Raw genomic sequence first — 15519 nt, 5'->3', positions numbered from 1 at the left:
AGTATGACAACGGGGATGCCAAAAGAATAATAATAGTAAGGATTTTTTCTATCAAATCTCTCTCTCTTTGAATTACCGTTTTAGTGTAAAAATGTTTGCCGTACGCCTACAAACCTGCAATTTTCTTTAACTAGCACTTGTATTGTTAATCAAAAAATAACCATTTTCGATCGCATACAACCAGAGAGGTGGCCACGCAAGTACGCGCGCAACTACGTGCATTTTGTCTGGTAGTTTTTAGACAAAACGTTAATTAGAAACTTATTTCCAACTAACTATGGACAATATAAGCACAAACTAACTGTGGGTCGACTGACAGATAATTTGCGTGATAATCCTTTTGCTCTTTGTTGCCGCAAATGTTGCATTTGCAGTGTTATCTGTGCTGTACTTTACCTAGCACTGGCGTATTCTCTGGCATAATGGACACCTCAGATTAAACAGCATACGTGTATTAAAACTTTGGGATACCAAATGCAGAAATCGTTTATTAATCGTCAAACCGATGTATTCCAAATACGCAGTAATAGGTTTATTCCCCTAAATCCACTGCATCGCACAAAGTCCGTATTCCCGTTTCCAGCGTCCGCAGCGACGTTGTAACACTAAAGCATTAACGCTTCTAACTTCTGGTTCCTTCTGGTGAGTACATTTACCAATTTAACAGAGCAACAAGATATGATACAATAAGCGTAAGGTGATCTACCGCAAACAACAGCGGTTGTTACTACCACTCTAGTTTAAAAATTTATGTGCAAATACTTTTCGTTTAATTGGTTATAATTCAGCAGTCACAGCCTTGTTGCAGTTCAAGTCGTCAACAGGTGCGGAATTACTGCGACTGCGGCATTTTAGGTAAACCGGGCACCGGCAAACTTTGGAACAAATTTGTCGAAATTTCTCGCTCATTAGAGAATACAATATGGAATCGAGGGCAGGATTTGCATGGTACAGGAAGCCTAAAAATGCCATCAGAAAACTAACTGCGTATGACAAAAACTCTTATGAGTAATAAAAACTTGCTTCTATTAACACCTGGAGGTTTATACACACAACTGTACATGCAGTGTTATTCGTGTTCTTAATCAAATTCTTCCATCAGTACAAATACATGCAGGCTCACTTTACCGGAAACCGGAAACAGTATGCTGTTGATTTGGTACATTTTGCGAGCTTCTTCACGATCATTCCAGTCCACTAAGGCAAACATCAGCCTTTGTGCATGGAACAGACCATAGCACAGAAAGAAATTTATGACGATGGCAACTGCAATAATTTATTTAACAATATAAGTAACTTTATCGGCAATCAAGCAAACAGCCAATGGGCTGCGTTATAAGGTCAGCATTAAAAGGTCCTTGGGTCAGCACTTACGTAAGCCGTAAAACAAGCGCTTGTTGCTCTGGCAGTGCTGCTCGTATGTTCTGGAGCAAACCGACAGTCGACTGGGTCGCTTAGAGTAAGCGGCCTGCAGATGCAGATCAATTGTCCCAAAGGTCAAGTTCGGGTCCGTAAAGGGCGGAGAAGGTGGACAAGTGTAAGCTTCTTCCTCTTCTTTGGCGGCAAGGGCTCTCTTCTGGACCACAATCCAGATTTTTAAATGCAGGACGATAAGCAAAAGCATCGGAACGGCGTAAAATGTTACTGCTGAGTCTACAGCATTGCGAAATTAGCCATCAGCCTTATATACGAGCTTATACACACCTGACCATACAAAATTAAGCACGTACAGTAAATCAATATGCGCAGAAATAAAAATTTATTAAGACACCGGATTTAGTTTTTGATATCTAATGTGTAATGATGCATACATAAAAACAATGGAGCAAGTTGGGCGTTGAGATTGTAGTGAATCGCGCACCAAGAAGCCTCCGCTATGTCGATTCCGTCAGGGCTTTGCAAAACGTTTACATTGTCTGCAAAGACAACAGCTGCATACTGCAGTACAAAAACGTGTTGAAAGTTAGAATAAAGTAAATACTGTCACTTTAAGTGACCGCAACAAAAAGTATTACCGCTGTTTTTCACTTTGCAACATTGTCATTATTAAGGGCATAAAGGATGGTAATACGAGTATGGAATACATGGTGCACTCTGCAGAGTACGTACGGTAATAGGCAAAGGGCACAGAATTGACAATGGCTAATAGCCAGCACAATAAAATTGTCTTCCAAGGACGAGCTCCTCGGTAAGACCGATACGCCTTCATGGGATGTACTACAGCTATAAATCTTTCGATCGTGAAGGCAACTATAATAACAAACGCAATTATTTTACAAGAGTTTTTCAAGCCGAGGGGAGTTTTTTGTGTTATGGACGACGTACTAATGGTGAGGATAGAGGAACAAAGTGCAGCTTCTGCAAGCAAGGCTATGGAGGAACAAATAAACTGTCCAAATACCCACGGATACTGTAGACACCGTTCAGAAGAAAACATAGTTAATTCTGGTGTAACAAAAAATGTTGTTTCTTTCACCTGGTTCCAGTATTTGTAGATTTCCAATGGAAGACCTAGAATATTAATGGCAAACCATCACAGACCTAATGGTAAGTTTAAAGATTATATGCTATCGGCATCTGCTTAGTTTCTGAAACGAGCGACATAGTTCGATTTTTCATTTTTTAACCTTTAATAAGTATCATGATATGAGTACAAACTATGTACCAAAACGAAGCAGCATTTATAACAGAAACAGTTTTTATAACAGAAATAGTTTGATAAAATTCCAGTGTAATAAATTATCATATTTTTACCAAGTTAGCAGGGTCCAGCACATCAGTAATTAAAATAAACAAATGCCTACATCAACGTGTTGATTGTAAGAAATGTTACTTATCCCTCCAGAAACAAGCCAAGTCTGACTAGTACTAAGTTAACTACTAATTCTGGTCAGCTATAATTCAAACAAGGATACCATGTACATGTAGTTATATTTTCTAAGCAATAAGACCGATCGGATTAGTACTTCCTAAAAAGTTAAATTTAGCACACACTATTAGTATCAAGACATCAGTCACAATTCTTAACAGCGGTTTATTATATGATAGTCAACAATGTTGATTCAACGTTGAACTTACTAACTAATGTTTGCACGAGATCTGTCAAGGCGAGACTGCAAAAAAGCGAATAATTTATTTCATTATACTGCATTTGTATAATTATAGATATAAGTACATCACGTCGGAGTATACGTGGTTAGTTACTGTATATAAAGATGTTACGGGCATTCTTGTATGTAATTCAATGCAATGATTTGAATCAAAACTGTAAAAACATTTGATGTACAACGACATCGTTGACAGTGGTCAACGCAATAAGCGCGCCGCAAGCACGGGATTAGTTACCGCGGAAGGTACTGTATATTAGCTTAACTGTTCGCATAATTACACATACCATTTGAATGTTTTGGTTGTTTTTGCGGTCTTACTGAGTGTAATGTCAAATCGTATCTCCCGCCCACCCTCCCCTTTTGTTTTGGGAGGGGTCGTTGTAGAAAGGGCTCATGGGATCCGCTGCGCCGGTCACCTATGCCCAAGCTACGCATTCTTGCCCAAAGTACCAATAAACTCATTTCCGGTCCGCACCTGGCGCTGCCTTAACAATAAGGTACGAGATTCCTATACATGCACGGGACTGTGACGGGAGCATTCATTTTCGCGCTCTCCCTCATACTTTTTTGCATTGTGTTTTAACATTAATTTTTATAGGCAAGAATAAATGAATACATTTTATGCTTCAGAGCTCCAATAGCCTGGAAGAGGTAATACTTCGTTAATTTTATCCTTTCGTTAACTGGCAAAAAATTAAAGAACAGCTTGAAATCAGAATCGTGAAAATGAAAGCAAAAAAACCACGGACCGTACCACTAACTAGCTAATTACTAAACTTGTTATTTAATAATTTAAAGCGCGGTTTGTATGTCATTATAATGCTCGTGCATCGGCATGGGAGTGCGCAAAATGAAAGGTTCTGTGCATACCTTATGCCGGGTCACTTCTCGATCCTATCTTGCAGTATAGAAAAAGTCGATTAGTGGGAATTTTATCCGATTACAGTTTTGTAAGGCTTTTTTTGTTACTCGGACAACTTCGCCTTCTTGTCCTTTTTGTATAAGTTTTAAAATGGTTTGCAATAGTGCATAACGGAGTTCAGCTTGGAAGTTTCTCTAGAGCAGATACGTCGCCAGCCGGAATGTTGCTAAATGCATCTTGTCGTTAGTAAAAAAACCTCGCCGTGATTGCAACTATGCAGATGCTTCCAGTCCTTCGGTCATTCACAAAGACAATACCAACGGCAACGGCGGTGTTCAATACATTGCATGCATGTAAGTACTTACAAGTATTGCCCTAAACACGCACAATACTTGTACTTACACAGTGCAATGAAATCATGAGCTATAACAATAAAGTTTAAACGAACTTCCGTTGGATGTTTTACGACCACATTACGTTGTCGTCACCACCAACATAAAAAGACCACAAATCCTTTATAGTTTTGTGTAAACAATTTTCCGTTTCGCTGAATTTTGAGTCAGCGCAGTTAGATTTTGCCATACGTATGTATGTCATAATTCTTCGGTCGCTTTATATGATAATAATTATATCTTAACCTTTATTGAGATCCGTTTGCTGTTATGTAAACATAAATACAAGCAGGTTAAAAGGCCATTTGCTCTCCTTAACTTTACACAGTAGTCTTCTTTTGGAAATTCTCTCAAAAAAGATTTATGAAATACAGGTACCATAGTAAATAACAGATCAAGCGCTCTACTCCCAGTCACTTCCGTGGCGCAAACAGTGCGGCTTTGCTAGTATCGCACGTAGTTAACTTAAAATTATATCGAATCGAATACAAAAATGTGCAATATACGTACAACTAGTACCATAATATACTAGGGTAGGTTAGTAATATTATGCTAGTACTTGTATCAGTTGTTTGCCGCTGTACCGCAGTATAAACGGAAGTTGTACGAGGCCGAGGCAAGATAATTACTTGCAGCTAGCGCTATAATTACGTTACAGTTAACTCACTTCATCACATAAGGATCGATCCCATTCCAGTTTCTGCTTCTGTTCCATATTAAGAGTAGGCAGATGGTGGAAAAATTTCCGAATAATCCAAAGACAAACAGACTTCCATACACTACCTAATGCACATTAAAATTGCACCGGTACCATACTTCTTCCTTTGCTCCAGTACTGGTATTCCGAAAGCTGTAACCTCCATAAACAGGTGATAAGGGTAATTTTATATACATAACGCAGTACGGAGGAAATGGGGGTATATACTAGTATTGAAATAAGTACATCGAGTTTACGATAAAAAACTCAACTACAGCCCAATAATACTACTACTGCTGTGATTCAACTATACGATATTCAGTTATGCAAACGACAGGTTGTGCGCTTTTTTCCGGGCTCGGAATGAGTACAGAATAGTCCTTCTTCCTCGACATATTTTTATGAGAAATATATGCGTGGTCACCTTACCGTAAGCAGATGGCCGTACGGAATTACGCGATCACCAAGGTGTTGCCGAATATATTTTTCGATGTCAAAAGTAGCATTCAATTGCCCCGACAAATAAGCAACTGACAAATTAAACGATCCGGCGGCAAAATAACCCATTTTTTGAAGGTAACAACAATCAACTCCTGAGTCGTGTGCCGCTTTATTGGTTATTCGGCACAGTTATACACGCACAGTGCCAACAAGCCACATGTTATAAAGTATGCGTTTACGATAGTTCATGTCAAATTACGTGTTGTATGGTTTTCTTTCGTAACAACAATAGCGGCAATGCTATTTAAATCTAAAACAAATTTGTCGTAGCTATATTACTATACACGTGTCCGTGCGCGGTTTGTTGCATCTTGCACTGTCTGGAACAGAAAGATGCAATTAGACCATACGCAAAGCATTGCACGCAAAGATGCGACTGGACACCCTTTTTGATGCGACTGAACAATGGAATAAAGAAGTATGTAATTATAATGAGATTAACAGATCTGTGCTAAAAATAAAGTAAGCACGAACAAATTTATGCAAAACATAAATGCCCGGCGATGAAAACCGCAAGCCGCTATCTGCCTTCGTTTTGGGTACATTATGTTATACACATTTTTTTCTAGTTTTGGTAGCACAAAACGTTTAATGACATTTGGATTTATCGGCCTACCTTGCAGTGCATTATTAAACATCCACTTTGTAGCCGAAAATAATTTTAATAAGCAAATTATAATGTTAACGTTAGATTATCCTTCGAGCAATGCAAAATGCACAAAGTAACTTGAACAAGCTAATTCATTAGTACTGCATTGCAGATCGGCCCGGACTTGCAAAATTAAAGGAGATTCTTCAACCAACATAAGCTATTTTGTCGTCGACGTCTGTTTAATGAATTCGCTCATCAATAACGAATACATCCGTCGACTGGCACACTTTACAATGGCAAAGAAGATCGATTTGTCGGCAGACGGGACAAACTTACGTTTGTACGGATTTGTTACAATATCGAGGGAGATCCATGACGCTATCGGTATGTGCATTAAGTGCACAAACTGAATACAGCCGATTCCAGCGGCACAATCCTCTGGACTGCGCACAATGCAATAAAACGCCGGTTGCCGCAGCTGCTATAATACATCGGACATCCACTGGTGTAGAGGTGCATCTTCCAAACCTTGAATGCAAACGCATAAATGTTCCGTTCAATTAAAGATGACGCTGATCATGAGCATACTGCTGTTATAGTCACCTTCAGAGATGTTGTGCTACTACCTCAGAGAGTTTGAACAACACTACTGCCACGCAGATTCCATGCAGCATATCGTGATTTCACAAATTGTTAGATTGCACGCTTCACGTATTAAACAGAGAAGTTTATAGTTCAATAAATAATAGTACAAAATAAATTTTTTGAAGTAATTACTGTAGTTAAGCGGTACTGAAGTATAATTACAAGTTGTTCGGATCCAACACAATAAAAATATTTGGCTGATTTCCGATTCCGGTTTCCTTTCCCATAATTATGCTAGCTGGAACCGGAAGCGACAAATGAACTGGACGTTACGTGTGCTGCAGCGGGCGGTACGCCAAGAGAACCACCTCCAGGCGGCATTTATGTAGATTCTGTTTTTGATCACTAAAGATGCATCGTCACTTTGGTAAAGGACTGGAAAAAATTGCTTACTGGAGGAAACGGTAAACTATTAAATGTTTTATTTTTGTGATTTCACAGTTTCGAAGCGAATACGAAGAGAGAGGAAAGGTTTTGCTTTGCGAACACCGAAAAAACTGGGATTTCATATCAGCTTTTTCATCCGTAGATTTGGGTGGACTGTTTGACTGGATTTACAATCATGGTGCGTTATCTACGTTTGTGATTTTGTTTAAGTGGGTTCTCAACTTCTCAGTAACTGCCTTTTTCGAGCCTTACATGCGACGCGCTCCAGATTTTAAGAAATATTGGTGCAGATGGTTGCCATTAATGCTATTATTTTGTTTGGTATTATGAAAGTTCTCTGTTTGCTCATACTCTGTGCGTTTTTAGTTCCGAAACCAGTACGATTACGATGTTACCATCTGGAGTCCTCAGGTTTGCTCTCGATACTTTGTCGTTGCTGTTTCTTTAACAGGATGCTTGCTGACGGTAATTTGTAATAGGGCCGCTTACACCAGATCGAGTACGCCATGGAGGCGGTCAAGCAGGGCTCGGCTGTCGTTGGAATGAAGAATTCTTCTCATGCGGTGGTGGCTGCTATTAAAGTACCTTTATTTGACGTTGTGACGTCGATAATGCAGTAATATCACTACGGATGTGTTTTGCAGAGAATGCCTTCGGAACTGGCTTCCTACCAGAAGAAACTGTTCGGTATTGATGATCACTGTGGAGTGGGAATAGCTGGGCTTACAGCCGATGCGCGAACCATCAAGTGAGTTTAGAGATTTGTTTTTCGTATAATCGCGTCGTTTCGATTGGTACCATCGGTGCAAATACGTGACTATTATCGAGCTGCTTGTTTGTAGCACCTTCTTACAAACGGAATGTCTAAATCACCGTTATGCCTACTCGAAACCCATGCCACTTAGCAGACTCGTGGGAACATTAGGCAACAGTAAGTAATTTATAATTTTGTCATTTTTCTGCACCTTGACGTATCTGTATTTTTTCACCAAAAAAAATTTCCGGTCGCCGCTCTTCGCTTTTTAGATGTAGAAAGGCTTTGTCATAAAATGCACTAAATTTGTTTATGTTTGATGGTTGCAGAAATGCAAGTTTCCACACAGGAGGAGTCCGGTCGTCCGTACGGTGTTGGACTGCTGTTAATTGGCTATGACGTATGTCGTTCACATTGGTTGACAAATACTTCCCTTTTCTGAGTGAATTTTCTTGTTTCGTGATCTGCGCTTTTTTTCTAGCGTCTGTCTTTAATCTAAGAGGTGAAGCTTGATCTGTGGTTGCAGCATAAAGGACCGCATTTAATTCAGATCGATCCTTCCGCTAATTACTATGAATGTAAGGGAATGTCGATTGGTGCGCGCTCGCAGTCTGCTCGGACTTACCTGGAACGGCATGTGGAAGCTTACCTCGGATGTAAGTATTTCAAGTTAATTCAGGGTTCTTGACCAAATGTGTAAGCGAAGCGAGCAGAATGTGTTGCGATGTTTCGATTTTGTCGGTTTCTTGGTTTAGTCGTTGTGCTGGAGTTGTGCGATTACCTGTATAAAAGTAATCAAAACCTCTAGTCTGATTCATGTAGGATGTTGTTATTTCATTTTAGCTCAGTCAGTGGAAGATCTTGTGCGGCACGCTTTGCGTGCCCTTCGGGACACGTTGGCGAATGATCAAGAGCTGAGCAACAAACTTGTTTCTGTGGCTGTCGTGGGGAAGGATCACCCTTTTCGGGTTTACGATGACGAAAGCGTACAAAAACTGGTTGGTTAAGAGCTTGGGATGGTACCAAGGACTGACTGATAGGTGACCCTATCGTTATATGGAATTGCAGGTTGATGAGATTATAAAGGAGCCCCGCAATCCCGCCCGTCCGGCTCAGTCGGTAAGTCTTTTCGGCATTTCAATTTTTGTGGCATAATGGCACCAATAAATTTGACAGGGTTTTGCTCTGGACACTGGCGTGGAGAACATGGATGAAGATGTTTCGCGTCCGCCTCCACCTGATCCAGAGGCTACCGTTGCTTTGGGCGTAGCTGAACACCGACCGGAAAATCCTTAGGAGCTTAAAATTGGTAACCTTTTTTATTTGTGGAAGTTGTCCATTTAGCGATTTATAATTGTTTCCATACACTGTTTCAGAGCACTAACCAGTTTAATAGAAAACCTTTTTGTTTTGTGGTCATCTTGTAATGTTTAGTACGGTACCAGTAAACTAATAATAAGGTTCAATTAAAATAAACAGCACTACTTTACTGTTGGCACTGGTTTCTTTTCATATTATAGTATTCGTATAAAGGAAGCGTGAGAAAACGAAAGGCTTTCGAAATTGCATTTTACGTTCCGGCAAATGCTTAAATTTATTGATACAATACGAGAATTATATACAATTATCACAACCGCGAAAGACGAAATATTTAACATAATTATAATATAACAACATGGATTACGGTTCCCCGACTACTATATGTGCACATGTAATCAATCTATGGCGATTCTTCACTTTTTGCTGACTTGAAGGATTCATCACTCTTGGCGTGTTTTAAAATCGGTCTCGTTGGAGACAGCACAGATGGTCGGTTGTTTGCGGCTGGGGCCTTCAAACTTTTTCGTCTAGCAGTCTGACTGCTTGTTTTTTGATCATGAGAAGAATTCTTTTCTAGAACTGGCCGAAACAAGCTTGTTTCAGCCGATCTGGAAGGCGGCTCGGAAGAACTTCTCCGGTCAGAAGAGCCTCTGCGGTTGGGAGGAGTCTGATTTTTGCGTTCATAGTACAGCAATTCACGCAGTTCATAAACATCCCGCGATATCGCGTCGATCTACCAATGTAGAAAATTTGAAGAATATGCGCTTATTTACAAATAACTGAATAAAAAAGCACATCTTCACATTGTACGAAGAGCAAGAACATAATCAACGTGACAGCGAGCATGCCAAGAAAAGAGTTGCAGTAAAGACATACATACCACATTGTGCATTATTCCCAGTTTTTCGGCAACAACGTCGTAGCCGAATTCGGTTTTATCAGTGTTGAAGTAGCCCGTATGATCCAGTTCCTTATGGGCAAACAAAAGACCCATTTGTTTTCTCCTAAAAAAGTGACAAAAAAACAGAAATTAATCCCACATGATTTTGTTCATTTGGGGCTCATCTACAGCGCATTATCAGACTTTAGAATATCGTTAATGTCGATATGCCACACCTTATTAATCGCAGTTTGTTAAACAGCAGATGTTTGTCTCGATTAAAAGGATAACGATTTTCCTGCAGAGCATCCATCAGCCGGAGAATATCCGCATCCACTTTGTCGCTTTCCTCCTTAGTAAAACAGATCTTCGGTCGCTGCGATTCTTCTCCGGAGGCAGCGTGGAATTCCGACAAGGTGCGGGATTTATCGCGCACAATATCCCGGAACGGGATCTCCTCCTGTTCAGCCAACATGTTCCGTCCGGGCCGCTTATTCCGCTCCTTCTTCCACACATCCGCTTTCTCCTTCAGCGTATCATAGGAGAAATTGCTCCGCACAGATGGACCCCGTCCAGACGGGACAGGAGGCGCGGCTTTCCCTTTGCGACGACTCACTTCACGAACGGGGGGCTCTTGTACCACGGGAGTATTCTGCGACGCATCGCCACTGCCATCCATGGGAATAACCACGCTTTCATGGCGAGTGCGTTTGTCGTGCATGGAAACGGATGGCGACAGACGGGGTCTCTGTGGAGCATCCGACGCCCCAAGGGAGAAATTGCGACGCACTGCACGGCCTTCGTTGACATCGGAAGGATTCTCGAAGCCGACGGAGATGTTCTTTTTATGGGATTTGTCCTTGATGGAACTGCGAATGGGGCTTCCATTCAGCCATGACGGAACCCAAGAAACTGGTGGGGATGCCTCGGCCTGCGCTTCCTGCTCCGGGACTGCGCTCGCGGGAATAACTTGGATAACTGTACGATCACGCGCTGTAGTCGATGATGCCATGGTGCAGGTAACCGAATACAGTTGACAAAATTGGACGGCAACAGAGCATCTAGTGTTTAGTCATTTGACCTATCCTATGGTGGGTCTCCCGCATTCACGCACTACTAATACTTAGTGAAAGCACAAGTCCGCTTGAATGGAAACAAAATTAATTACAAAAACAGAAGTTTCACAAACTTTTTTACGTGGTAGTTGTTGCAATGTTGTATTTTTTGTGGTTATAACGTTTGTTTTACTGTAAGCCGTGGTATAAGTGTTTTCTACGACCGCGCGCTGATGGAGGCACGCTCTGGAGACAATTGGTGTAACTAACAGCCGCCACGGTGGACGGGACAGGTGCAGGCTTTGCAAGTTCAACTTGTCGCCCTTCGCCACTTTTTTATCTGGGTAATTTGTTTGGAACTTTATGCGATAGATTTGTTTTTTATTTGTTTTGCGAAAGAACCGTCCGCTTTGAGTGAATGTCGGAAGCGGGATTGTCTTCGGTTTATGGTCATCCATGATTTTTCAGCTGTAAGTGTAACTTATCGTTAATCCCTGCACATTAATGATTAAGTTGATACGTACTCGTACATAAATTATAATTTATAATAATTATTATTATAAGTTTTATTTAGACTTTGCATTATGTCTTCGGTCGAAAATTAATGCAGCATTTTTCTGTTTGCCAGCACCTGGAAATATCGGCCAGTCACCACTCTTTGGCGCAAGATGTCGACCTCCATTTTAACTCCTCCGGCTGCCGTGCGCGGCATGAAAGAGCTGGATAAAAGCCTGTTTGTGAAGGACATACAAGTGCCGTGCTTGTATATCCCGGCGGATTCTTTTCGGATTCCGGACGTTCGCTATACGATAAAACAATATCTTATGAGGATAAAGCGATTTATTTCGACTGTTCAGGACAGCGAAGAGGAGAAAAGACTAGTCCTGAATCCCGACACGGTGCAAGAGTGGGACTCTCTTGAGGCCAAGCATCGGACATTTCTGGAAAGCAAGGGAATATCGAGGGAATCCTTGCGCAAGGAGAGTGTGACGCTCAACTACGACAGCTGGGGTGCTCATGAAATTATTTCGGCTATCCTTGGCGATTCAGCTCCGAGTGTCTCTGGCTTCAGCAGAGTGGGACATATCATCCATTTGAATCTTCGAGACGAGCATGAGCCGTACAAGCGTCTGATAGGTATGCAGTACTACGTTAAAAAAACAAACTCATATTGTTGTCTATGAAATTTTGTAACAACTATGCAATCTGGCGCAAAACAGTGGGGCGTTTTTCACTCACCTTAAAAAAATTATTACTATTGTTGTTCCTATTAAAGCAACCTAAATATACTTACTTTTCGTTTCACATTCCTGTTACTGTAGTTGTTGAAAATACGCTCTCATTTCATCATCCCTCTCTGATGCGTAATTCCTTGTGCCCTGATTGTTCTTTGTTTTCGGCTTTTTAATTACAAGATTGTTGTCATTAGACCAACCGGAAATTTTTTTGTTTGCGTTAGCCGCATGCTTATATTTCTGCACTGCTTAATTTAATTTGTTTAGGTGCGATTTTACTGGAGAAAACTCCAAATGCTCGATCTGTGATCAATAAGTCCTCGAATATTGAGTCGGAATTCCGGAATATAAACTACGAGCTGCTTGCTGGAGAAAGCGATCTAGTCGCCGTTTCGAAGGAAAATGGTTGCACATTCCATGTTGATTACGCGCATGTGTACTGGAATCCGCGGCTTAGTTCGGAACACGAGCGGTTGGTTAAAGATTTGCAGCCGGACACGATCTTATACGACATATTCGCCGGCATCGGTCCATTTGCTATCCCGGCGGGAAAGAAGGGATGCACCGTGCTGGCAAACGACTTAAATCCGGCTTCCTATCAGTGGCTGCAGAAAAATATCGCTGTCAATAACGTCTCGCATAATGTCGTCCCTTATAACATGGATGCTAGGGAATTTATCAAAACAGTAGTGAAAGAGGATATGCTTAAAAGATATGCCAACGATCCGGGGGCTGATTTGCGGTTTGCCATGAATCTTCCTGCATGTGCTGATGAATTCCTTAATGAATTTAACGGACTGCTGCACGGACACGAATTCCAGGAGCATGTCCATCGCCCGCCGACGGTCTGCCTTTACTGCTTCGAGAAGGATACGGATCCTCTTACTCCTGCGGGACGAGTAAGAAGAAATCTGGGATACTCCTTGGATGAGAGCAAAATTTCACAACGAATCGTTAGGCAAGTGGCCCCTAATAAGTTCATGCTAATGTTACAGTTTCGCGTCCCTTTCGAAGTATTAATGCGGCCTCCTGGGTTGGTACATTTGCTCATGGATAATGCAGTCGAAGAATCAGGAACGTCCGAACAAAATGCGCACGAGTCGGATCATGTTGGGACTAAGCGAAGAAGACTGCACTCATAAACTGAATGAGTCGTACACGTGTGACTGTGTTGTCTGCGATGATTTGTACGATGCTGTCGATGTTCTTTCTTCGGACCACGGTGGTTTTTTTGTCGCACTGAATTTGTTTAACTTCATCGTTTCTTATAGTATGTAATGAGAGCGCGGTATTCTTTTTATTGATAAATCACTGAGCTTAGTTTTATCATGTAAAACAGGTAAAACGTAAACACCGTTCTGTAATACTTCAGGGTTCAGTGCGAAACTATTGCATGCAGTAAATTATACGAGTATATCATTTCACAATTAAACATCACATTTCAAGCGCTAAGAAATTTAAACTTCTTCGAAACCGTATCAACGATGTGGTCGGCTATAGCTAGAGACGAAGTCGCAGCCGGTGAAGGAGCATTCCTAACGTGAACGACTTTTTTACCCAATTCATCTTCAGCGGTATCGATAATGAAATCATCCACTAAATTTCCATCACTGTCCAGTGCTTGTGCTCTGTTGCCAGAATGCGCCCTTTCCACATCGGCTGTCGTTATCTCTGGTATATATCTCTGCAACTGTTTGATTTGTGCGGGAATATATGCGTTGCGCCACATCTCCGCCAGACCAAAACGAGTGTAACGCGCAGCCATTTTCAAAAAGCCGGGAAACGTTACAGCTTCCCACATATCTCTAAAGCGGAAGCTGAACATGTTGTAACCTTCTCTATCCATGGAGAATACTGCGGTCGGGCCCAGCCATAAATTCCCGTCCATCCGTGGAGTGAAATGCACACCCAAGAAGGGAAACCGCGGATCAGGAACCGGATAGATATTCCCGCGAACCAAATGGCGTTTTCCCTGCTTCAACTGTAAATAATCGCCACGAAAGGGGACAATTTTTGGTGTTGGTGGACAGTTAGACAAGACCGCAAGCCGATCAGACTGCAACCCCCCGCAAACGACAGCTCCTTTGCAATGCACAACTCGTCCGTCCGATGCGATCAGCTGGACTTTTCCTTCCTCTGGAGCGGACTGGAATTTTACCACTTCGAAATTCAACACTGTTTCTCCCCCGCTTCGAGCAACGCTATCGGCCAAGGATTTGGTGACCAGACTATAATCCACGATTCCTGTATGTGGTGATAAAAGTGCCTTAATGCCTCTGCAATGTGGTTCGTGCTCCTTAATTCCCTTCTCGTCGATCAGCTGTAAATCTCGCACTCCATTCACTTTGCCATTTTCATACAGTTTTAGCAGCCGTGGTATTTCCTCCTCTTCGACTGCAACAATAAGTTTTCCCGTCTTTATGTATGGAATGTGGTTCTTATCACAGTAATCGTACATCAGATCGAGTCCACGCACACACATTTTGGCTTTCAGTGAGCCAGGTTTATAATAGATTCCACTGTGAATAACGCCGCTGTTACGGCCAGTCTGATGTTTTGCTAAGGCATTTTCTTTTTCCAGAATCAGGATTTTCAAAGGCTTAGAACGAGGTAGTTGGGAAATTTTGTAGGCCGTAGCTGCTCCCACGATTCCACCACCTACAACGGCTAAATCACACTGCAGGTCCGAACTCGAAGATGGCACTGTGGACATGCAACGCAGCGATGGATACGAATAACTTGTTATTCGAGTTTTTGCACAAAACTCAATGGTCGAACTTCGAAGAGATGCCAACATTTTGAAAACTTGATAATACAATTACAGTCTAAACCTCAAACATTCCAGAATTACAATGAAAAAATGCAACTTTGCAGAATAAAATTTTCTGCACTAAAAAATTTACGCCGTTTGTGGAGTCTAGTCCAAAAAAATAATGAATAAGCAATAATCAATAATGAATCCAAAAATTCTGGAATTCGGGACCACTACTGGCGGCGGTTACGTATGCTTTTACATAGAGCAGCGGCTACAGGTCATTCTGGAGCATATGACACGGCGACACACGTATGCCGTAATGCCGTATGGCAGT

At 41.6% G+C, this 15519-nt stretch overlaps 5 protein-coding genes across 7 annotated transcripts; 2 read left to right on the top strand and 3 right to left on the bottom strand.

Moving 5' to 3' along the window:
* Positions 1-555: 555 nt before the first annotated feature.
* On the bottom strand, positions 556-6502 carry LOC129589378 (neuropeptides capa receptor-like). 3 transcript variants are annotated; one of them, XM_055484119.1, is made up of 10 exons: positions 5491-6500; positions 5032-5147; positions 3079-3113; positions 2477-2511; positions 2326-2410; positions 2110-2250; positions 1812-1916; positions 1375-1653; positions 1129-1266; positions 556-959 (listed from the first exon to the last, which is right to left on the bottom strand). In XM_055484119.1, exons 1-10 carry the CDS (start codon positions 5626-5628, stop codon positions 778-780), a joined length of 1254 nt encoding a protein of 417 aa, XP_055340094.1. In that variant the 5' UTR covers positions 5629-6500; the 3' UTR covers positions 556-777. The 3 variants fall into 3 exon arrangements, with proteins under 3 accessions (XP_055340094.1, XP_055340096.1, XP_055340095.1); XM_055484120.1 differs by having other exon boundaries at positions 765-959; positions 1124-1266; XM_055484121.1 differs by lacking the exon at positions 1129-1266 and having other exon boundaries at positions 5491-6502.
* Positions 6503-7173: 671 nt separating this feature from the next.
* LOC129589253 (proteasome subunit alpha type-1-like) lies at positions 7174-9506 on the top strand. The gene is made up of 10 exons (XM_055483885.1): positions 7174-7364; positions 7553-7597; positions 7666-7767; positions 7831-7934; positions 8029-8117; positions 8270-8340; positions 8467-8596; positions 8784-8938; positions 9009-9059; positions 9117-9506. The coding sequence occupies exons 1-10, from the start codon at positions 7362-7364 to the stop codon at positions 9234-9236; spliced, it is 870 nt and encodes a 289-aa protein (XP_055339860.1). The 5' UTR covers positions 7174-7361; the 3' UTR covers positions 9237-9506.
* Positions 9480-11352, bottom strand: LOC129589252 (uncharacterized). The gene is made up of 3 exons (XM_055483883.1): positions 10377-11352; positions 10141-10264; positions 9480-9993 (listed from the first exon to the last, which is right to left on the bottom strand). Exons 1-3 carry the CDS (start codon positions 11150-11152, stop codon positions 9661-9663), a joined length of 1233 nt encoding a protein of 410 aa, XP_055339858.1. The 5' UTR covers positions 11153-11352; the 3' UTR covers positions 9480-9660.
* Positions 11353-11464: 112 nt separating this feature from the next.
* LOC129589250 (tRNA (guanine(37)-N1)-methyltransferase-like) lies at positions 11465-13844 on the top strand. The gene is made up of 3 exons (XM_055483881.1): positions 11465-11665; positions 11824-12332; positions 12698-13844. Exons 1-3 carry the CDS (start codon positions 11652-11654, stop codon positions 13570-13572), a joined length of 1398 nt encoding a protein of 465 aa, XP_055339856.1. The 5' UTR covers positions 11465-11651; the 3' UTR covers positions 13573-13844.
* On the bottom strand, positions 13712-15365 carry LOC129589251 (L-2-hydroxyglutarate dehydrogenase, mitochondrial-like). Its single transcript, XM_055483882.1, has one exon. It carries the CDS (start codon positions 15225-15227, stop codon positions 13872-13874), a length of 1356 nt encoding a protein of 451 aa, XP_055339857.1. The 5' UTR covers positions 15228-15365; the 3' UTR covers positions 13712-13871.
* Positions 15366-15519: the final 154 nt, after the last annotated feature.

Source organism: Paramacrobiotus metropolitanus, unplaced genomic scaffold, assembly GCF_019649055.1.
Source record: "Paramacrobiotus metropolitanus isolate TYO unplaced genomic scaffold, Prichtersi_v1.0 Parri_scaffold0000034, whole genome shotgun sequence".
Taxonomy (NCBI): Eukaryota; Metazoa; Tardigrada; class Eutardigrada; order Parachela; family Macrobiotidae; genus Paramacrobiotus; species Paramacrobiotus metropolitanus.
This window is presented reverse-complemented; position numbering and strand designations above follow the sequence as displayed.